Source organism: Adiantum capillus-veneris, chromosome 10 (genome assembly GCF_014529385.1).
Source record: "Adiantum capillus-veneris isolate H3 chromosome 10, ASM1452938v2, whole genome shotgun sequence".
NCBI classification, from domain to species: domain Eukaryota; kingdom Viridiplantae; phylum Streptophyta; class Polypodiopsida; order Polypodiales; family Pteridaceae; genus Adiantum; species Adiantum capillus-veneris.
In genome coordinates, this window is record NC_140940.1 from 83,183,261 (window position 1) to 83,207,571 (window position 24,311).

The 24,311-nt window shown below is 45.0% G+C and overlaps 1 protein-coding gene across 2 annotated transcripts in view; it reads right to left on the bottom strand.

Moving 5' to 3' along the window:
* Positions 1–23,279, bottom strand: part of LOC147449158 (RAF-like serine/threonine-protein kinase 20) — a 37,448-nt gene extending 14,169 nt beyond the window's left edge. Inside the window, exon 1 of one of the 2 annotated variants that reach the window (XM_086521720.1) lies at positions 19,162–23,279. In XM_086521720.1, coding sequence (XP_086377846.1) covers positions 19,162–22,815 — 3,654 coding nt within the window. In that variant the 5' untranslated portion in view covers positions 22,816–23,279. The remainder of the gene's footprint in view (positions 1–19,161) is intronic. The other variant, XM_086521721.1, reaches the window with a different exon arrangement.
* Between the last annotated feature and the right edge of the window lie 1,032 nt (positions 23,280–24,311).

The window sequence follows — 24,311 nt, forward strand, 5'->3', positions numbered from 1 at the left end:
GTCCCATTGGACGGGGTCTCCATAAGTTGCTAGGACTTCTTCTTCTGTAACTTGTTCTTCTTAGGGTTTAGGCTCCTCAGCTCGCATCTGTAAGTTGGCTCCATTCTTTAGGCTTTGACACGTCAGCAGTTTGTTACAATTGGGTGCTCTTACGATTTGAGAAGGCACGCCTGAGAATGAAGAAGGGAAAGGAGAGGCTTTTTCCAAAGCTTAGTATGAGATACTACGGACCTTTCCAGATCTCCGAAAAGATCAATGATGTCTCCTTCAGACTGAAACTGCCTGACACTTTGAGGATTCACAATGCATTTCATGTGAGTCTCTTCAAACCTTTTAAAAGTGATGTGCCCGAAGATGGGGAGCCCGATGAGCAACCCAAAGTGGAGGAAAACGAAGAGATCCATGTTCCTGAACAGATTTGGCACATAAGGACAGAAAGATTAAGGGTAAAGTACGAAGGCAGTTCTTGGTTAAATTCAAGAACTATCCTCCATTGGATGCGGGGATGGAGGAGGAGGACCTAGCAGATACTCCTCAGATTGTGAAACTTTACCTTGAAGCTTTTGGTTTAGCATAGTCTATTCCAAATGGAACCCAGAATTCAACTTGGCCGGAGACCTGGTGCAGTGGGTTGCACAAGAGGGGAGTTACTCCGCTCCTTTGTCAACAGATGCCTTGATTTTTAGAATACTAGAGTCACTGATGTCTCTTTGAGCTTCAGGGATACTAAGAGCTGACAATATTCTGCTATATGACTTTATAAAATGGAATTCCTGAATATAAAACTGATTTGTTCTTGACTTGTTTTTAAGTGCAAGAACTGATAGACGAAATGACTGTAGCATTTAGGTCTGAATGATCTTGAATAGACATGGTTGCAATAGGGGTTAGTCAATCGGACATCGATGAGGTCCTGAGTGGATCTAGATGCGATTGCTAACTGCATTGCCGATAAATCATGGTCTAAGATCCGAATGAATGTTGAATGTGATTTGCCATGTGATGTCCTGTGATGTCGTGTGATGTGACTGTCGATTGGTACATGTGTTAGATGTGTGTTCCTAGTGCGTAGGTACTAACGGTCAGTGTCTGCTAAGGCAGTTTATGGCTTCTGTCTGTTTTGCAGGCGTAATCGAGGGCGATTACAATGCTTTCAAGAGGGGGCCCCATATGTCACAAATGGGTGATGTGGCTGCTGCCGGTGCACACACATACCCGCCTTGCTGCCCGCTAGACCCACACACACCAAATTGCTGACGTGGCGCTGCTAATGTGGCTGGCTGTGTACAGCAAGGCTGCCATGTGGCCAAGTTGTACGGACGCCCGCAAAAGACGGCGTGAATTACGGAAGATGCATTGCTTTTCTAGCTACGCAACGTGGCCTGCTTTGTCTACGCAATTCTGAAACTGCTTTATTTTATTAAAGCATAAGAAACTCCTGCTTTATGCTACGCAAGTAGTTAGTTGCTTTATTTCAAAGCCTATTTTAGAGGCAGCTTTTATGGACAGCTTTTAAAAGAATCTTTTGGGCTCTGCTTTTAGCATCCCTTTGTAACCTTTAAATACGCAGGTGCCTTTCATAACTCAGAGCATCTGGACGCACAGTCTGAGTGTGAGCGTCTGCCCGCACTCTTGTACTTTGAACACACATTAATACAAAAAGAAATACCGAAAGGGGCGCCAATCTTTGGGGCCAATATCTCTAGGCACGGAGCCGGGCCAGTGTCGAATCAATTGTGAACTGTCAATTGTTTGAAGTGATTATTTGTGGTGTCGTGGTAGATTTTCGACTTGGAGTGTCCAAGTCTGTTACAAGAGCGGTCTACTATTGATTGCACAAATCTCTACAATGCTATGGACTTGCCGACGATGTCGACGACAATGAGGACGACGACGAGACGGGCTGAAATCTGCAAATCTTGTATCTGCTGAATTCTGACTCTATGTCGATGACGACGGCGATGATGACGACGTGACGAAGATGCCCTGAAAAAGCAGATGCTGAAATCTGCGAATAGCGGGCTGAAACTGCAAACGATTGCTGATCTGACCGTGCGGAAAGGATCTGCTGCGGGAAGGTGAGATCTGCAAGGTTCGGGGGCTGCGGTGCGAGTGAAAACTGAAAACGCTGATGCAGAAAAGGGGCTTGTCGCCAGGAATCTGCATAACGCTAGCCTGTCCTGCTGATCCAAAAACGCTAGGGCTGATCTGTTGTCCTGTTGCAAAAACGCTAGGGAATCTGCAATGTTCTGTTGTCGTCAGGCTGATCTGCAACTGCAAATGTTGGGGCTGATCTGCAATGCTGAAAAACATTGTTCCTTGGCTGAAAACGCTAGGTTGCCTGCCTGGGAGTCTTGCTGAGAAGGTGCTCTGTTGGAAACTTGGTACCTACTGCCTCTTCTGTCAGAAAACACTAGCGTCAGGTTTCCTTATATATTGGCTTGGTCAAATTGCCCTACTCAGTTTCCCAACAAGTCACTTATTGATAGTAAGTGAAAAATGGCTAAAAATAGTGAAATTAGGTCCCGTGCACTGTAAAATGCTCCTAATGGGTTCTGATTGCAACCTAATGATCATGATGTGTGCAACCAAAGGATATGCATCTACTCTAAGTGCTTGGACATGCACGGTCTACAAACAGACTCACAAAAGTGCTAGAACACTTCCTAAGCTAAACTAACTGAACCCTTGTCATGAAGTAGCTTGTCCACGTATACATAGGGTTAGATGTGGACGTGACATCCCCTCCTTTTTAAAGTGAGGTACTGGTACCGAACTATATGGCGTCGAGGGAGATCGCCAACAACGTTTGGAATCCTGGAAATGACTCTTTGCCGGCCCACTCTGATGGGTGGGTCGTGCGATACTTGAACTTCATAAAGGTCTGCAACGCTTGCTTCTTTGGGCCGCGCCGAAAGCGATACAAAGTCGTATGTGGTTGCTTCAATGGTCCAACTACGTCTATGAACATAGATCCACCTTCTTCAAGAATCTCCAAGGAGGAAAATTCCTGAAACCACTTCCAACACAAAAACATGAACATACCCATTCCATGTAAAGTGACTAGAAAATTCTAGTCTTCTTTAAAGATTGTGCATGCAATGTAGATGAGCATAAAGATGGAGTACCAAACCGTTCATCAAACACACGCAAACAATGGAATCGAAACTTGTCTTTCTGCTCTAAATCTATCAACTGTGGTAAATCACAATGGAAATGCCGATGCTTGATGCTCAATCCTTCTTGTGCTCTTTCGGATACTGAGTCATGCCAAGGAAGAGACATTGAATGTGAAATGCCGATGCTTGATGCTCAATCCTTCTGTGCTCTTTCGGATACTGTGTCATGCCAAGGAAGAGACATGGAATGTGAATTCCTTGGGTGCAAACATTTCATCTTTTCATGAGAAATCCGCATACATCCGAGCTCATTCATGAGTGAATCGTGTTCATTGTACCATATGGCATGCCTATGAAAAGGGATCTCATAAGAACGATGACTAAAATACAGGAAACCATCACGAATGAAACACTCGAACAATGCGTGCTAACTAATCATGAGCACATATAATACTTCATGTGGGGGTTCTTGGAACCTCGACTCGAGAGCCAAAATTGGTTCTTCGTGATTGATTGAATCTGCAATGAGGTTAGCTTCACTAGACAAAGTAGCAACTAAACCATCATCCTTGTGAACAATTACATCTTTATCTTGCAAATCATCAAGCTCGTAAACATTGTAACAGACTTGGACACTCCAAGTCAAGAATCAATCACGACATCACCAAATAACCACTTCAAAACAATTCACAGATCACAATAGACTTGCACTGGCCCGGTGGACTTCCGTGCCTAGAGATATTGGCCCCAAAGACTGGCGCCCCTTTCGGTATTTCTTTATGTATGGATAATGATCAAAGTACAAGAGAGCGGTTAGGTTTCACTCTCAGACTCTGCGTGAAGATGCTCTCCAGAGTGGGAACCCTCTCCGCTTATTTATCTGTTTACAAGGGTTGCCAAAAGAGCTAGGTTTCTTTCTCTCACTCAAGCTCTCTCAAGCTTGTAAAATAAAGCAAAATCCCTCTCTTTCTCAAATCGCGTGGAGAAAAAGCAAACGCTAAAATCCCTGAAATTCCATCGTAAAATTCGAGTTTCTGCCATGTCATCATGCCATCGCATTTCACGGAAATCACAGTTGTTGCTTGGGTTAGGGTTTAGGACAGATTTTAGGGTTAGGGTTAGGGTTTTTGGTAGATTTTAGGGTTTGCAAGTTTTAGGGTTAGGGTTTGCAAAATTAGGGTTTTCAGCAACAGTTAGGGCTAGGGTTTCCCGCATGCTCTCGGGCAGACACGTCATTACTTTGTGACATACCCCCCTCTTGAAAGCATTGTAATCGCCCTCGATTACGCTTGCAAAACAAACAAAAGCCATAAACCGTCTTAGCAGACACTGACTGTTAGTACCTACTTACTAGGAACACACATCTAGCACATGTACCAATCGACGGTCACATCACAGGACATCACTCGACATCACATGACATTCAACATTCATTCGAATCTTAGAGCATGATTTATCGGCAATGTAGCTAGCAATCGCATCTAGATCCAATCGGGACCTCATCGATGTCCGATTGACTAACCCTATTGCAACCATGTCTATTCGAGATCAATCATACCAAAATGCTGCAATCATTTCGTCTATCAGTTCCTGCACTTAAAAGAAGTCAAGAACAAATCAGTATCATAATCAGGAATTCCATTTCGTACAGTCATCCAACAGAATACTGTCAGCTCTCAATATCCCTGAAGCTCAAAGAGACATCAGTGACTTTAGTATCAAAATCAAGGCATCTGTTGACAAAGGAGCGAAGTGACTCCCCTCTTGCGCATCCCACTGCACCAGATCTCTGGCCAAGCTGAATTCTGGGTTTCATTTGGAGTAGATTGTGCTAAACCAAAAACATCGAGGTAAAGTTTCACAATCCGAGGAGTATCTGCTAGGTCCTCCTCCTCCATCCACTTCGCATCAAATGCAAGATAGTTCTTGAACTTAACCAAGAACCGCCTTCGGACTTTACCTTTCTTCGTATCCTTATGTGCCAAAATCTATTCAGGAACAACGATCTCCTCGTTTTCTTCCACTTCGGGTTGCTCATTTATATTATTGCTGATTCGCAAATTACAACAGTCAGGGAGCACCTCCTCTGCAATTTGTGCGTTGAAGAGTGCCAGAGAGGGCCCCCAAGCCTCATATTTAAAGGCCCAAAGCCTAAAAGCATCAAATATGAAAAGCTGACCCCAAAAAATCACTTTCCTAAAATTTCGGGATTTTCCTAAAAATTCGCCGCAAATTCCGGGACGTCCGTACAAGTGCCACATCATCATATTTTGATGTGCAAAGTCTTTTGAGTGTGTTCTGCTTTATTTTTAATACCTTTATGTCACTTGGGGCCCCATCGGACGGGGTCCCTATAAGTTGGTAGGACTTCTTCTTCTGTTGCTTGTTCTTCTTAGGGATTAGCGTTTGCAGGTTTCAGGGTTAGGGTTTCCAGAATCAGGGTTTGTAGGTTTTAGGGTTAGGGTTTCCAAAATTCAGGTTTTTGGCAAAAATTAGGGTTAGGGTTTCTGCTCTCGGGCAGCCACATCATCTGTAAGTTGGCTCCATTCTTTAGGCTTTGACACGTGAGCAGTTTGATACATCTCCCCTTCTTGAAAGAGAGTAATCGTCCTCCTTTCTGCTCTTTTGAACAAGGAGTTAGCTTCTCCTTTCGTCCAGATCGGAACTCTTGATATTCCAGCATAGTAAAATTAGCCATCACACAGATACCGTACTGATCTTCCACGGGTGTCTTGATGCACTAAAATTACATACCCAGGTAATCTCATCCAATTAGGAATATTCAGTAATTGGCACATCACAATGCAACACAAATGCTTACATATGCATGTTACAAGACACAACAAACAGCGTCGCTGAGCACTCCCCCGAGACAAACGGTCTGCGGTATGAAGCTACTCAACGACTACCTCGTCACTCCCCCCACAAATAACCGGGCCATGAGCTCAAAGGATTGTACAACCAAACGCTCCCCAGACCGCAGTCTACGTCGCTTGGAGGTTCAAGCATACAACCAAACGCTCCCCAGGCATCGGCTTGCATCGTTCGGAGGTTTTCTAACATACAACGAAACGCTCCCCAGCCATCGGCCTGCGTCGTTCCGAGGTTCAAACAATACCAAAACAGTATTTCTCACTTCTCCACCTGGGAGTAAAAATCACCAATCGATGAAACCAGAGTCAAACATTTCAAATCGGCACCAAAACAGCTTCAAAACAGATACCATCCATTTCAAAAAGATTCCAAACAGGATCACCAAACAAGATCAAACAGAACTCAAACTTAAAAAGCAATCTCGACATCAGTCGAGCTCGAAAAGTCGACTGACTTTCCATCTTGAAACTTGCACCAAAAATTAGGGTTAGATTCCTTCCATGAGGTCGTAGCCGAGCACAGCATGGTCCATCAGCTCTTGGACAAACAGTGTTTCTTTAGCGGCGATGGTAGTCCCAAGAGATAGCAATCGCACTAAACCTCCAAGGTCATCTGCTCGTGAAGGGACATCTACTGAGAGATGTCGAGAAATTTCAAGATATAATCTGCTAGGGTTTCCATGGCAAGCATTTCAAGATACCCCACTTTGCCGAAAGTTGCACTCAGAAGGAAGATGTCAGAAACCATATAACTTCGGGCGAAATTTTTTTTTCTTGAAAGCTTACCAAGTACTTGGAGTATGCTGCTTGGTAACTGTAGACATCAACATCTGCATGGCACTGCTTCTGAGAAAAACAGTGACTTCGGGCTTTTTTTTTTTCTTTTTTTTTTCTTGAAAGCTTACCAAGTACTTGGAGTATGCTGCTTGGTAACTGTAGACATCAACATCTGCATGGCACTGCTTCTGAGAAAAACAGTGACTTGAAACAAATCTGGATCCTTCTCTTGCAAGGGATCTTAATTGGCTTATACCCTGTAAGACATGATCGGTGAAGACGGGAGCGCGCCCGATGACGTAAGGGTGGGAGTGGCTAATAAGTCCAGGTTGGAGGGTGAAGATACCTCAAATCAAATTCCAATAGCTCTGTCTGCTCTTTTGTAGAACCGGTATGCTTTTAGAAAAGCACATGCCTGATGCTCTGATACCACTGTCACAAGACGGGCACCACGTGCCAATAGAAAAGAACAGACTGAACAGGCTTTTAGCACTTCAATAACAATTGTTCAATAACAACTGAACTGAGAGAGAGAGAGAGACACCACGCGACACGGAGTGGCGAAAGTCCACCCCAGAGAGTATTGGCCCCAAACCTTGGCGCCCCTTTCGGTATTTCTTTATATTATTGCTGATTCGCAAAGTACAACAGCCGAGGAGCACCTCCTCTGCAATCTGTGTGCTGAAGAGTGCCAGAGAGGGCCCCCAAGGCTCATATTTAAAGGCCCAAAGCCTAAAAGCATCAAATATGAAAAGCTGACTCCAAAAAATCACTTCCCTAAACTTTCAAGGTTTTCCTAAAAATCCGCCGCAAATTCCGGGACGTCCGTACAGGTGCCACATCATCATATTTTGATGTGCAAAGTCTTTTGAGTGTGTTCTGCTTTATTTTTAATGCCTTTATGTCACTTGGGGCCCCATCGAACGGGGTCCCCATAAGTTGGTAGGACTTCTTCTTCTGTGGCTTGTTCTTCTTAGGGTTTCTAGAATTAGGGTTTGCAGGTTTTAGGGTTAGGGTTTCCAAAATTAGGGTTTTTAGCAAAAATTAGGGTTAGGGTTTCTTCTCTCGGGCAACCACATCATCTGTAAGTTGGCTCCATTCTTTAGGCTTTGACACGTCAGCAGTTTGTTACGTTGTGAATCCTCCAAGTATCAGGCAGTTTCAGGAGACATCATTTATCTTTTCAGTGATGTGGAAAAGTCCGTAGTACCGCATACTAAGCTTTGGAAAAAGCCTCTCCTTTCCCTTTTTCTTTCTCAGGCATGCCTTCTCAAAACGTAAGAGCACCCAATCATAACCTTCAATTTCAAGTCGTGACGATGGCGATCCGCTGCATTTTTCTGTCGTTCTTGAGACTTCTGCAAAGTCTCGCGAACCTTGGCAAAAGCCGTATCTAAGTCTCGCGTATATTCATCGGCTTCAAAAATCTTATCTTTCGTGCTTAGGAAGGGTGAAACATTCGCAGCACTTTCAACAATCTCAAATCGCGCCTTCCCCGTCGAAGAGTGTATCGTGTTATTGTAGGCATATTAACCAAAGGTAAGTACTTTTCCCATTGAGTCTTCTGATCCGAGATACAAGACTTCAATAAATCTAAAACCACTGAATTGGCAATCTCAAATTGCCCGTCAGTCTGCAGGTGTACGATGACGAGAACTGCAACTGCGTGCCAATGATCTCCCAAATTGCCTCCAAAAACAAACTTGTAACTCTGGGGTCTCTGTCGGAGACAGCATCTCAGACATGCCATGTAATCGGAAAATCATCGTAACCATTCTGTGTTCTCGGGAGATCAAAAATGAAATCCATTGCAATACTTTCCCAGGGGCGGGTAGGTATGGGTAAAGGCTGTAACAATCCCTGTGCTTTATGCCTGTCAAACTTGACCTTCTGGCATACTAAGCAACTACGCACAAACTCTTCCATATCCTTTTTGAGTCTCGACCAAAAGAAGTATCTCTCTACCCCTTTCATGGTGGTAGCAATGCCGCAGTGACCCGTAAAAGGTGGACAGTGGCATTCAGTCATAACCTTTTCCCTCAACAGCTGTGTAACGCACAACATGGTTTTCTCATCAAGTAGCCTTCCCAAATGGAGTATCCTGCTACTGTCTCCCCATCCCGTATCCGTGTGAAAACGTCTGCAAAATCTGTATCTGTGGCATATTGGTTGACCATATCCTTGAAGCTCCTATGATGTATCGCGGAAATAGCCAAAACCAACGGTTTTTGAGACAAAGCATCTGCCACCACATTCTTCTGTCCCTGCAATGGACAATCTGGAAGTGAAACCGTGACAAGATGTTCGCCCACGGCATCTGCTTTTCCGAAAGTTGCTTCTGTGACAAGAAGTAGCGCAAACTCTGATGGTTTGTAAAGACAGTAAAATCTGCTCCGAGTAGGTAATGCCGCCACTGAGTAAGAGCATGGATAACCGCCAAAAGCTCTTTCTCATAAATCTTGCTGTCATCTCCGGCCTTGAGAACAATCGGCTCTCGTAAGCAATGACATGGCCTTCTTGCATTAAGACCGCACCCAGACTACGACCACAAGCATCACAATATACTTCAAAAGACTTTTGTAAGTCCGGCAAAGGCAACACTGGTCCCGTAGTCAATTTCTCTTTCAATGTCTGAAAGGCAGTCACCTCTGTAGATCCCCACGAGAAAGGGACTCCTTTCTGTGTCAAGATATGCAAAGGGGAAGCAACCTCTGCAACTTTCGAATGAACCGCCTCTAGTACGAAACACAGTCCCAAGAAGCTTCCAACTTCATGAACATTCTTCAAATCGGGCCAATCACGGATAGTGTCTATCTTGGCCGGATCCATTTGCACTCCTGCTGCTGAGACAATGTGTCCCAAAAAGTGTATCTCTGAAGCAGATGATCTCTGTGTTCTGCCTCATTCTTGGAGAAAACAATGATATCATCAAAGAAAGTGCCAACAAATAGCCTGTACTCTCAAAAAATCATGTCCATCATCCGGTTAAATGTAGCAGGAGCATTGGTTAAGCCAAAAGGCATCACCAAAAACTTAAATAACCCAAAAGTCGTCCGGAAAGTTGTCTTGTAGACGTCTCCCCGCGCAATTCTGATCTGATGATATCCACTCTTCGTATCAATCCTGCTAAAGCACGAGGATCCTATGTCAAGTATATCATCGATCCTCTAAAATCGATGCACATTCTCCAAGATCCGTCTTCCTTCAAAACCAACAACACTGGAGAGCAATACGATGAAGTACTAGGTTGGACAAGACTCTTTTCCAAGAGGTCTTTCACTTGGTTCATAATCTCTTCATTCAGTGCTCGGCTCACACGGTAAGGTGGCCGGTTCGGTGGCGTTCTTCCAGGTATCAGATCAATGGTATGATCTTCAGGCCCTCTAAAAAGCAATCTGCATGAGTGTGGAGAAAAATCTTGGCGGTCTTTTGTTCAGGTCAAAACATATTCGACATTTATCCATCGTTCAGTTCTCTCCCAAAAGAATGAGTAAAGAAACTGAAGTTCATCAAGTACAATCTCTGAGCCCTTCAAGTCGCTTTCTCGGCCCGGTAGTCAACCACGGTGTGGTATCAAGGGATTCCGAGTAGAACGTCACTCGCGTGCCCTAAATACCCTTGTCATTGCAAACGAAGTTTGCCAATGCTTGGTGTAATGGCAACATCCTGTATCAGGATGCCAGTCGAACTACCTCCACCTGTGGCATCAATCGGTCGGGCGTAATTTCAAATCGAGCCGTCAATTTCAAGTGAAAAGAAGTTGGCCTTGGCTCCTTCAAAAGAGCTTCTTGATCCTTCACTTTGCCCTAAAAGCGGCAAAGTTTGTACTTTCATTCATTTGATTCGATGCAGGTCCCACGACATGTGGTGTCAGTTCTGCTTTTTATCTACCTTTTCTGCCACGTCTCTCAGCTGCTTTTGAACTTTCTGGCCTTTCTTCATCTTGTTCATCCGGTGCCTTGTTAGGGCACTTCGTGAGATATGTCCGTGTTCCCCGCATCCAAAGCACTTTCCCTCCCTAATGAAGCGAGCTCTCTCCTCAGGAGTAAGCTTGGGTCGTGCATCCTTCTTTTCTGGGTTGCTCTTTCTCTTTTTACTTTCATTCGCTGAAGTCTATTCGGCTTGTTGTGTCATGACCTCATCGGTGGGGTAGGTCAGACTACCAGAGTGAATGGCAAAGCCCCGTTTTGCATGACTGATCAACTCCTGAATAGAAGCTGACTTCTGTTCCAAGCAGTGATCTCGGATCTCTGTAGGTAGACCCGAGGTAAACCGCTCAATCTGTTCTCTAAACGAGATCTTCTTGACCTACTTTCCAACAAAAGTCACTTAAAAATAATAAGTGAAAAATGTCAAAAATAGGGAAAATAGATGTATGCACTCTAAAATGCTCTTGATGGGATCTGATGGTCATGTTGTGTGCAACCAGAGGATATGCATCTAATCTAAGTGTCTGGGCATGCACGGTTTGCGAACAGACTCACAAATGTGCCAGATCACTTCCTATTCTAGACTGACTTGACTGAACTGAACCCTGATAATGCTGTAGCTTGTCCACGGACACATAGGGTTGGATGTGTCATGTGACATCCCCTCCTTTTCAAATGAGGTACTGGTACCGAACTGTATGGCGTCAAGGGAGATCGCCAACAGGGTCTGGAATCCTAGCAGGGACTCTTCGCCGGCCCACTCTGATGTGTGGGTTGTGCGATACTTGAACTTCATAAAGGTCTGCAATGCTTGCTTCTTTGGGCCGCGCCGAAAGCGACACAAAGTCTTCTGAGTCTCCTTCCTTGCTTCAACTTCGTCTAGAGTCATGCTTCTTTCTTCTTCAAGAATCTCCATGGCTGAAAATTCCTGAAACCACTTCCAACACAAAACCATGAACATACCCATTACATGTAAAGTGAGTGGAAAAAATCTTGTCTTCTTCAAAGACTATGCATGTAATGTAGATGAACAAATAGACGGAGTGCCAAACAGTTCACCACACACACGCAAACAATGAGATCGGATCGTGTCTTTCTGATCCATATCAATCAACTGTGGCAAAACACGATGGAAATGCCCATGCTTGGTGCTCATACTTTCAGGTACTCTTTCTACAATTGTGTCGTGCCAAGGAAGAGACATGGAATGCGACTTCCTTGAATGCATACTTTTCAGCTTTTCATGAACAATCCGTATACATTTGTGCTCGTTCATGAGTGGAACGTGCTCAACGTACAATACGTCATGCCTAGGAAAAGGAATCACGTACAGACGCTGACGAAAATACAGGAAACAATCACGAATGAAACACTCGTACAATGCGTGCTGACTAATCACTCGAACACATAATACTTCCTGTGGGGGTTCTTTGAACCTAGGCTCGAGAGCCAAGATCGGTTCTCCCTGATTGGTCGAATCTTCCTGTGTGGGTTCTTTGGACCTCGACTCGAGAAAAATCTTTGGATCATGCTTGTGAGAAATCAAATCTTGTTCATCATACAAATCATCATGCTTGTCATTGTCAGTCAAATCATCGTGCTTATCATTGTCATTCAAATCATCATGCTTGTCATTGTCAGTCAAATCATCGTGCTTATCATTGTCATTCAAATCATCATGCTTATCATCATGCAAATCATTATCATTCAAATCATGTGTGTCATGCTTTGGAGAAGAAAAGACTGAGAGAGTCTCCTTTTCTCGAATCTGTGCAAACTGCGCCTGCACAATAGAAAAGAGTCGCAAGAACTCTTCTATGTGTTGGTCGCTCTGCTCTTTTCTTGCTTTGTTCTCGCAATCAAATGTTGCTTGTCTTTCTTTGTTCTCGCGATCAAATTTGGCTTGACTTTCTTTGTTCTCGTAATCCAATTTGGCTTGATTTTCTTTGTCTTCAAAGTCGTACTTACGCTCTATGGTTGCCACTGTTTCTTCGTAGTCACAATCTATGGCTTCCACTGTTTCTTCGTAGTCACGATCTATGGCTGCCCTTCTTTCTGCGAACTCCTTGTCCATCATCCTCGTCGAAAGCCTCCATAGGAATTAGGGCAATCCCTGTCGTAGATGGGGAAGGGGGAGGGTCGAAAAAACCTCCAGGTGGGAAAAATTCTTCTTCGCCTCTTTCATGCTCATCACCTCCAAGCGAAGTATCCATTCCGCTTCGAATGATCACCATCCACTGAAGTCGCGGGTTCTTGTGGTCTTAAGTTCACGAGGAACTTGGATTCTTGTGGGTCTTGGGTTCTTGGGTTCTTGAGGGTCTTGAGTTCTTGAGGGTCTTTAGGTTCTTCTTTTGCTTGCAATCTGTGTTAGAGAAGGATCTTCTCTTCACCCGAGTTCTGCTCTTTTCCGCGTGCGCACCCCTTGGCGGCCTTGCGCTCACAACTAGGTCGCTTTTTCCCACCTTACGTCGATTGGCCGGCCGCTAAGTGCACGGTCCGCTCTCAATGAGTGAAAAGAGGCACAAAGGAAGGCTAGACATGCATTTCTTTCTTGGGATTCCTGTCACTCTTCAAAAACACGATTAGGAATCAACATGCCCAAGTGAACTCGGGTTACGTCTGACCTCAACAAGCAAAAAAAATTGTGGTTCTTGTGGTTCTTTCCTTGAGTGATACAGAACACTGTCAAAGCTCTGATACCAATGTAGGGTGCAACGGAATGAATGTTTAAACTTTGCTCAAGATGAGTGCTCCTAACTGTGCTCAAGGTTCCTTTTACTTACTGAAGGGAGAGCCTTCCGTTCCTTTAGTGAGAGAGTGCAATGGACACAAACAAAGTGAATGGACACTGTGCGAGGAAGTGTATGAGACTGAGAGATAGAGAGAGAAGAGAATACGACACCAGAGATGCTGTCAAACCCTCCTCCAAGGGCCCCACTCTCTATGGCGAGAGCGGTCTACTTATGATTGCACAAATCTCTACAATGCTTGGACTTGCCGATGATGTCAACGACGACGAGACCGGCTGAAATCTGAAACTGCTAATGGCTGAAATCTGCAAATCTTTATCTACTGAATTTTGACTCTATGTTGGTGACGATGTCGACGACAACGATGTGACGACGACGCGCTGAAAACGCAGATGCTGAAATATGCGTTTTCCAGGCTGAAACTGTAAACCTTGTGGAAACTGACCGTGCGACGAGGATCTGCTGCGGGAAGGTGAGATCTGTGAGGTTCGGGGGTGGTTCTGCTGTGTCTAAAGGCTGAAAACTGAAAACACTGGTCCTATGGCTGATTCTGTCGCCATGATCTGCAAAAACGCTAGGGTTGTTCTGCAAACCAAAAACGCTAGGGATGATCTTGGTCCTACTGTCGCCTGTGGTTCTGCAAATGCAAAACGCTAGGCTGATCTGCTGTGTCGTGATGACGCCGAGGCTGATCTGATGCAAAAACATTAGGTCCTCAGCTGGCTGAAAACGCTATGCTGCTGCGGGTGTTGGTCTTGCTAAGAAGTTGCCTGTTGAGCAAGGTGCTCCTGTTGCCTCTTCTGCCAGAAAGTGCTAACTGTAGTTTGATTATATATTAACTTAGCAAAATTGCCCTACCTACTTTCCAACAAAAGTCGCTTAAAAATAATAAGTGAAAAATATCAAAAATAGGGAAAATAGGTCTATGCACTGTAAAAAGTTTCTTGATGGGATCTGATTCCAAATGGGAATCTGATGGTCATGTTGTGTGCAACCAAAGGATATGCATCCAATCTAAGTGTCTGGGTATGCACGGTCTGCGAACGGACTCACAAAAGTGCCAGATCACTTCCTATTCTAGACTGACTTGACTGAACTGAACCCTGATCATGTTGTAGCTTGTCCACGGACACATAGGGTTGGATGTGTCATGTGACATGAAAATTCGTCTTCGCCACTTCCATGCTCATCACCTCCATGCGAAGTATCCATGCCGCTTCGGGTGATGACCATACATTGAGATCTTGGGTTCTTAAGTTCACGAGGAACTTGGGGTCTTGAGGTCCTTGGGTTCTTGGCCGCTAAGTGCACGGTCCCCTCTCAATGAGTGAAAAGAGAAACAAGGGGAGGCTGGACAAGCCCTTCTTTCTTGGGTTTCCTATCACTCTTCAAAAACACGATTAGGAATCGACACGCCCAAGTGGACTTGGGTTACGTGCGACCAAAACGCTAGGGCTGATCTATTGTCCTGTTGCAAAAACGCTAGGGAATCTGCAATGTTCTGCTACCGCCAGGCTGATCTACAACTGCAAATGTAGAGGTTGATCTGCAATGCTGAAAAACGTTGGTCCTTGGTGGTTGAAAAGGCTAGGTTGCCTGCCGGGGAGTCTTGCTGAGAAGGTGCTATGTAGGACACTTGGTCCCTGCTGCCTCTTCTGCCAGAAAACACTAGCACTAGGTTTCTTTATATATTGTCTTGGACAAATTGCCCTACCCAGTTTCCCAACAAAGTCATGTATTAATAATAAGTGAAAAATGGCTAAAATAGGAAAATTAGGTGTTGTGCACTGTAAAATGCTCCTGAGGGGTTCTGACTGTAATTTGATGATCATGTTGTGTGCAACCAGAGGATAGGCATCTACTCTAAGTGCCTGGACATGCACGGTCTATGAACAGACTCACAAAAGTGCCAGAACACTTCCTAAGCTAGGTTAATTGAACCCTTGTCATGAAATAGCTTGTCCACGTACACATAGGGTTAGATGTGCGCATGACAAGTCTCTTGAAGCCTTCTAAAGGCGATGTGCCCGATGATGGGGAGCCAGATGAGCAACCCGAAGTGGCAGAAAGCGAGGAGATACTCGTTCCAAAACAGATACTGGCACATAAAGATAGAAAGATTAAAGGTAAAGTGATTAGGCGGTTCTTGGTTAAATTCAAGAACTATCCTGCTTTGGATGCGAAGTGGATGGAGGAGGAGGACCTAGCAGATACTCCTCAAATTGTGGAACTTCACCTTAAAGCATTCGATTTAGCATAGTCTACTCTGATAGAACCCCGATTTCAGCATGGGCGAATCTAGTGCAGCGGGTTTGCACAAGAGGGGAGTCCCTCCGCTCCTTTATGAACACATTGCCCCGATTTTTGATATAGAGTCACTAATGTCCCTTTGGGTTTCAGGGATACTGCTGAGCTGACAGTATTCTTTTGTATGACTATGAACTGGAATTCCAAAAAATGAAAATGATACTGATTGATTTGTACTTGACTTGTTTGAGCGCAGGACCTGAAAAACAAAATGACTGCAGCATTTCGGTCTCATGAATATCTATAGACATGTGTCACAAACTGCTGTCGTGTCAAAGCCCTGAAGAATGGAGCCAACTAACAGATGCCGATCGAGGGGCCTAAACCCTAAGAAAAACAAGTAACAAAAGAAGAAGTCCTACCAACTTATGGGGACCCCGTCCGATGGGGCCCCAAGTAACATAAAGGATTAAAATAAAGCAGGACCCACAAAAAAAAGACTTGCGCAAAAAAAAAAACTGATGATGTGGCAGATTTCCGGAAATTACGCTGACAGTGCTGATGTGGCAAGCTGTATGAATTTCCGCGTTTTGTGCTAACTGCTGACTGCTGTGCGGAATTCCGTGATTTACGTTGGCAGCTTTTTGACATTGCTTTTGGACCAAAAGCTTTTGAGTTTGAAGGCTTTTCATGTAAACTGCTTTTCATAGGCCAAGGGCCTTTAAATATGTGCTAAGGGCTCATTCTCTGGCATGCTTCCTGGAGAAGGTGCAGAGTCTGGAGTATCGGCTTGTACTGTGTTGATGCAATATAAAGAAATACCGAAAGGGGCACCAAGGTTTTGGGGCCGATACTCTCTGGGGTGGAATTCCGTCACTCCGTGTTGCGTGTCATCTCTTTCTCTCAGTTCAGTGGTTATTGAAGTGCTAAAAGTCTGTTCAATCTGTTCTTTTCTATTGGCACGTGGTACCCATCTTGTGACACATGATTGCAATATGGATTAGTTAATCAGGGCCAGGGCTTCTGTGAGGTCCCGACTGGATCTAGATGCGATTGCTAAATACGTTGCCAATTAATCATGGTTTGAAATTTGGAATGATTTACAATGTGTAACAAACTTGGACACCCCAAGTCAAGATTCTACCGCGACACAACAGAGATTGACTTCAAAACAGTTCACACTTGAGTCAAGACGGCCCGGCGTAGTTCCGTGCCTAGAGATATTGGCCCCAAAGACTGGCGCCCCTTTCGGTATTCCTTTTTGTATTAATCTGTGTTCAAAGTACAAGAGAGTGGGAGGGTGCTCACTTTCAGACTCTATGTCCAGATGCTTTGAGAAGTGAGGCCTTGCCCACTTATTTATTGGTACAAGGGATGCCCAAAAGCAGAGCCCCAAAAGCTGAAAGGCCACTAAAGATGCTACCATTATGTGACAGCTTTACAGGAGCTATGAAGACCGATGCAAATGGCAACCCTAAGAAGTGGAGTCGCAAGAAGAAGCTGGAGCAGTTACCAAAGTTCACCTTTCTCAAGGACTTCCTTTGAGAGACCTCTACATACATTGAGAGGGAAAGATTAGAGTTAGAAGAATCCGTCTACAGAGACAAAGAGAACAAAATGGTAGTGCTGCCAATGATACCAGAAGAGGCCTATAACCTCGCTAGAAGATTACCACTGGAAGAAGCCTTGGAGAAAACAGGCCTACTCAACTACTTCCAGTTGCACCTATGCAGCGTAGATATTCAGAGAGCCCGTGAGTTGTACACAAGCATGAAGGAAGATGAGACAACAGAAATCACTACATTGGATGATGACAAAGTACAGGTGTTAATCACAGCAGAGATGATCGTTGAAGCATTGCATATCTCAAACGAGGGAGCCCTAATGAAGGGGCAAAAAAGAGTTGAAAGTTGAAACCCAAAGTATTTGTCAAGAAAGGAGCCTCTGCAACCTTCGCAAACATAATATGTCAAGAGGCTGAGTTGCCCACACGAATATTTATGCAGTTCTTTCTGATTGAAGATAAAAGGCCAACCCGTTTCACAACGCCAAACCATATGGTGGCTAAAGCATATACATCGGCTCACCAGCAGATACAGATAAATCATGCCCAGTATATCTTAGAACTCCTGACAGAGAAGAAGAAGCATGCCATCTTGGCGCACCAGAAATACTCGCAAGAATTTCTTACCACGCTATTGGAGCGGCCCAGAATTTGCCGAAAGCACCTACTTAGAACACATGGATAAGTTATCAAGAAATACGAAGTGATGAAAAGACTGCCACATAGAGGTCAACTCAAACTGCAAGAACAACGTCAAAAAGGAGATTGCAAGTGTCCGAGTAGACTGATGAAGAGCCTGAAACGAAAAAGGGCACGAAGTCGATGACAGCGGTAAAGTTAGCTCGGGAGGAAAAAGCACAGAAGGAAGCGAGAGTTGAAAGACAAGCAGAAGAATTCAAGAAGCAACAGGTTGACGCAAGAGATTTTCTGGAAAAGTGAATTCCCAGAAAGTTGCGGACCGAGAATCCAATGGCCCCACCAACTACTCCGAAAGTGCTGGAGGAATTATTCGCTCAACTGGAAGAAGAGGAGGAGAAAGAAGCTAAAGAGGCAGAAACTGCAAAGGCCATAAAGGAAAGACCTGAGTCGGAGAGCACCTCTAGAAGTTCTCACTCCGAGGTGAATGAACATTCTTTTGGTGATGCAGAAGAGCAAGTAGCTCAGGAAGCTACATCTCAGCCAAAGGTCTCACAAGCACAAGTAGACCCTAAAGATCAGAACAATGAACATCTCTCCTCCGTTCCAAGATCCCAAGGTAGCGCAAGAAGAGATCAGGAGACCTGTAGCGCTACCAAGTTCCTCAGCTGGGCAATGGAGTATGACGGACTCATATTATTAGGCATTACAAAGGATAGTGGCAGGCATGTACAATGTAGCTATGCAAGGGCACACAAGGGACGAGGCTAATATCTTAACTCTTCAAAGTGAGTTAATGGAGGCATATCAGGCCATCAATAATCTGCAGGAGAGAATTACCACATTGGAGGAGATGCACTGTTAAAAAGCCATGGAATGGAAAGTAAGAATTCTCCATTCACTCAACGTGCAATTAAGAACTATGATCATCCGCTGCCTCCATTTTGAACCTGTCTCAATCCTCTACTGATGAGACGAGAAACAAATATGACCCATAGATGTGTATAATCTATGATACCTTTGAGTATCCATAAAACTGAATCACATGATGAAGCAATCTATTGAAGAGCCAAAGAAAGCATCCTCACAAAAAAATAAAATTGTGCCATTCAACAAAAACTGACACCATTAAATCAGCAAATGCAGAGCCATACTCCTAGAGTGCAAACTGGAGTTTATAAATGCTGCATATGCCATGACTTGCTTGACCACATAGCTCTGCACATAAAACAAAATTACACTCAACAATAGAAAGCAACCATCTACCTCTTGCAGTATCTCGCTTGTCACTCTACTCTGAGCCAATGGCACAGTCTCTAGTGGTGCATTCCCTTTGTCATGAACTACTGAATCTGCACTGCACGGTCTAGATGAATGTCTGGAAAGTGCCCTCGATTCTTCCAGTACGGATGTGGTTTCCAGCTCGGGAGTTTTATGAGGAGCAGCCTGAACATTAATTTTAACCATCTCCTGATTTTGACCATAACTTTGATGAGGTGCTGTGATAAAAGTGGTCCTGTTTTTCAAGCATTGTTCTGGGGCTTCTTTTACAATGCACGGTCTAGATGAATCTGCACTGCACGGTCTAGATGAATGTCTGGAAAGTGCCCTCAATTCTTCCAGTACAGATGTGGTTTCCTGCTCGGGAATTTTATGAGGAGCAGCCTGAACATTAATTTTAACCATCTCCTGATTTTGGCCATAACTTTGATGAGGTGCTGTGATAAAAGTGGTCCTGTTTTTCAAGCATTGTTCTGGGGCTTCTTTTACAGTGCTGACACTCTTCAGGTCACTGGGACCAAAAGAGAAAGTTCTATTATTTACACTGTTTATGACACTCTGATCATAGATAGGCAAGGCAAACGCAGTTGATCCCCTGAAGGTGTCTGAATCCAAAGTCAGTAAAGCAGAGGGTTGTGAGGAACTCACAGAGCAGTCATGAGGGTGTGAACTGCAAACATTTGATATGGTACTTTTAGCTTCTGGCGTGTGCATCAAGTAAGAAACTGGAGAATCCTCAACCCTTAGTCCACCAGCATTTGCAGGTGCGATTAAAGACCTAACCCTCGCATAGGAGTCTATGCAATCAAAATTTGGCCTTTTACATGTGTCCCCAGTGTTTTCATGATTAACAGTCCCATCCACCAACTGTATAGTACTAGCAATAAGGTTGACTTGAGAAGTACCTTCATGAACTACCCTCTCCTTTATCTCATCATTGTGTACAGCAAGAGGAGGGGATTCAGCCCAACCTGTAGGCTCCAAAGAGTTCCTTGACAGAGAACCTGCCACTGCATCTGTAGAGCTAAATGATTCTGATTTTAAGTCAGAATCAGATTCTTTGTGCTGATATACAGAAGAACACCTAGAAGACTGCATGTGCACATATCCTGATGCCTCCAGACCTTCTCGCATACTTGGGATTCGTGTTTCTAAAGTGCCTTGTCCAATATTGTAGTCTGGACCTGTCACGCTATCATTCACTCTGTCACTCTTAGGATCCGCTTTGAGATCAAGCATCAGCCTTCCTGTTGTTAAATTCTCTTCAGGTTTTCCAGAGTGTATGTCATACTGCCCCGTGTAAGCCTGAAATTCAGGATTTGGCAATGCCCTTGCCTTGTCCAGATGCTGCCCTTTCACGTGATGAAAGTCTTGAAAACAGGACGAGCATTGGTGTAGGCTTCCCTCACGAAGACCATGCACAGGCTCAATAAAACTGTGGGCAAGATTCTCTTTTGCACCACAATCAACCAGGTGACAGTGAGTGTTGATTCTCCTAAGTGTGTGCTTTCTTGAGCATGCATCATGTTCCTGTTCATTCCATTCCAAACCTTTTTCCAAAGTTGGCGGACAAGGCAAAGCAGTAGAATCAGAGCAGAAGTTTTGCCCATCACCAAACCGAGAAAGGAGAGGCAAGCCATGCCTCCGGATAGTACGATCGCCAAAATAGAATGGCTTTTTGGTGTGTCGGTACTCCCCAAGAGAAACACTGATGCCACGATCAACTTGAAAGTGTTGCTGACAGCAACAGCATCCTTGATGATGCAAGTTTCGAGGTGATGATGGTGCTGAACTCAATGGCTTTGGGGGGACTGAACTTGTTACATTAGCATTGGCTAAATGGATATGCATAGGCTCCTGAGAAAATTGCAAGTGTCCATGGCTATCTATTCCTCGTTGCAGCCGAGGAAGATCCTCACAATGTAGAGGTGAACCTCCGTGATGAAATTGGTGGAGGAATGGCGCTTGCTTGCAATGTTGCAAAGGTTCGTATTGGCCAAAGTCATCTTCAACCTGGCCACCATGACAGACAGATAATGTCAATGGCTGGGCACCTGGATAGTTTCTATGATGGGTCTCACATCGAGATTCATGTAGTTTTGAAACATCATGCCGGGTATCCACAAGTATGGTGCCTGTCTCCCGATGCCGTTCATGTTTACGCAGCCGAGTGTCCTCTGAGTCAACAAAATGTGTGCCATTCTCCTTCATCCACATAGCATCAACTCTTGAGAGTGAAGAGTCCTGCTGTATTCTGGGACTTTCCCCTGGAACGTGGCTTCGATGATGATCACACTTGAGAGAATCTGCATGGCAGTCCTGACTCAACTCTTGAGTATTTACATCAACATCATTCATAGGTGTCACAAAACCCTGGTGGTCCTTTGGCATTTGGAGGAAGACATCTGCAGTGCCACACTGTTTACAATGTAGCCTCGAAGCAACAGAAGGAGACGATGAAACTGAGGATGGGGCTGAAGTAAACCGTAAGAAAACCTTTGGAGGAACGCATGGGAAGGAAATTGTATTGTCAGTATAATCAGAGGCGGTCCTTGAAGATGTCTGAAAATCATTTGAGCTATTATCCAGATGCATGTCAAGGTGACACTCAGAGGCTCCTTTGCTATCAAAACCATTAATAGCATTGATATAACTTTGCATAATCTGAGCGCAGCAACTTTCCTTTCCATGGCCAATTTCAAGATGAGAAAAGGTCTGACAATCAGATGGACTACGGAAAATAAAGAGCCGGAACCAGGAGTTGCCTCCGCTAGCAACCATCTTGTCATATTCATCAAGCATGTTCTGTAAATCATCATCTGAAGATACAGACACAAGAGCATCCAAGTCCTCTCCTGGCAATTGGTACTTCAAAGTGAATACAGATCCATACATGCGTGACAACTTGCCCATAAGGTCTGAAAAACAGATCCCTCGGTCCACGGTAATAATATGTGTGTCTCCACCACAGTACCTCAGCTTCCCATCAACTGGCCTGCCCATAATTCTCCCATCAATGCTGCAAAGGAGCTTGACACGGGGTACAACAAAAGCTGAGGCACTTGGTGATGCATGGAGCCGATTCTGAGAATATCGTGCATCATGAGCAAAGTGCAAGTTTTCATGCCGCACAGGCAGGATATGAGCATCTTCACATACCTTTACTGGGAAATGTGCATCCTCATGTGTTTTAACTGAAACATAACCATCGTCACATGGCTTGTAAGATGCCTGCACACTAGCACCACTAAACTGATCTACATACTGAGTCTGAGGTAGCCCCTGTTTCTCCTTCTCAAGATGAGGCAGAACATCACAAGGGTTCGCTTCTGATCCAATGAAGTCACCACCCAAGTCAATATAGCCCCCTGCGACAGGGAATGGATGTGAATGCAGGTGCTGAACTGGTTGCTGCTGGATATGATGATGGTGGTGGTGGTGGTGGTGATGGTGACGATGAGGGTTATACTGATGATGTTCGTCAATGTAGTCCATATGACATGATGCAGATAGGCTATGCTGATCTGCTTGATGATGGTGGTGAGGAAGACAACCCGGAAAAAGCTGCTCTGCTGGCTGTTGATAAGGAGGAGACTGCACCTCCAGCAGGGCATGCCCCCTGGCACTGGTATAGTCCATCACGGGACTCAAACGGGGACCTGTGTGGGAGAAAGCATTGGTTAAGGGCGGCACGGGAGGGTGAATGAAGGTTCCATGCAATGGACAAGGTTCGTGGAAGAGAGCTGCAAGGGTATGAAGAAGGGGGTCTCATGGCATTCAGTTAACAGTTAGGTCCGCACGGAGGGACCGTCAGGGTCTGCAGAAACGAATGAGTGGCGGCAACGCACAGAAGGTGCGTGAGAGCGCGTACACGAGGTGTGAGTGCGTTTATTGTGTGTGTGTGTGTGTGAGAGAGCGGGAACGTATGACTTTAGGGCTTTTCTTCCTGCTGCGAACTTGAGAAGCTGTGCTATAGACGATTCGCGATGAAAGCAACAACAGAATCTGTCTCCTGTCCACCGCGCGAGAACCTTGCACAGAGAAACACGTCAGCTAGCAAGAACCTAATTCCCACATGGCCAGGCCCCATTGGTCCCTTCGCGCCGAGCCGTCGCAAGGAATCTTCAGGCCGGATATGCTCAGATATTGGCAATAGATGCATCACCTTGTTTTCATGCTTTCTGACGCTACTAAGGCCCCTGTCACACACGTCAGCCCGGACAAACGACGGATATCCGAAATTCAGGTAACGCGAAAACGTATGTCATCCCAACCGGGTTAGGGTGGTCAATCCATCATTTGGACTAGGGAAACAGCCCCTAAGGGCTACATGTCATACGAGCTGTCAAGGGAGTTTGAACCCAAGACCTTTGACACAAGGGGCTCTTTGACAAAAATAAATAAAAAAACGTCTGATACGGTTTCAACCCTTAGCGTGGGTAAGGAGCCAGTTGACTGCTTGGTTTGCTGAAAACATAAATTATAAACTGATCGTCGCACTCGTGTGACACAAATAGCGTCCAAATATCCATTTCGGCCCTATCCAGGTGCCCATGTGTGACTCGGGCCTAAGGGTGCGAGAGCGGGCATACGTGTATGTTGTAAATGTGCAAGTAGCCAATAGCGATAGGGCTGTTGATTAAGTGAGCGTTTCAGATTCACTGAGGTCAAGCTCTTCAACGTGCACCCACGTTCCTCGTTGCCAAGAACATAGTAGGCGTTTTGTTCCGAGGGTTAGAGGCCGCCCTCTAAGCTGGTGGGTTTGGAACGTGCATGCCTTTTCTAAAGCGAACAGTGACTTGCCGCATATACAAGACACCCGAGAACAACTCCTTGTTCCAAGCAATGTGAACATTAAGGCTCGGTTTAGATGGGACAGCAGCGGCAAAGCAAGGCAAAGGGATGTAGATGTTTGTTGGTGCATAGGGATTGCCTAAAAAGAGGAGTGGAGCTTTCGGACCCACCTCGACTTGGGCGACCCCCCCCCCCCCCCCCCCCTTGAAAACAAGCCATTATCGAGCTCATTAGCAACGCAAATTGCAGGCTATGCAGATTGAGCTCTCTCAAAGGTTGGTATTCTTCCATTGTGTTGATATGATTAATTGCAATGTCATACCACTAATCTGATTTTCGCC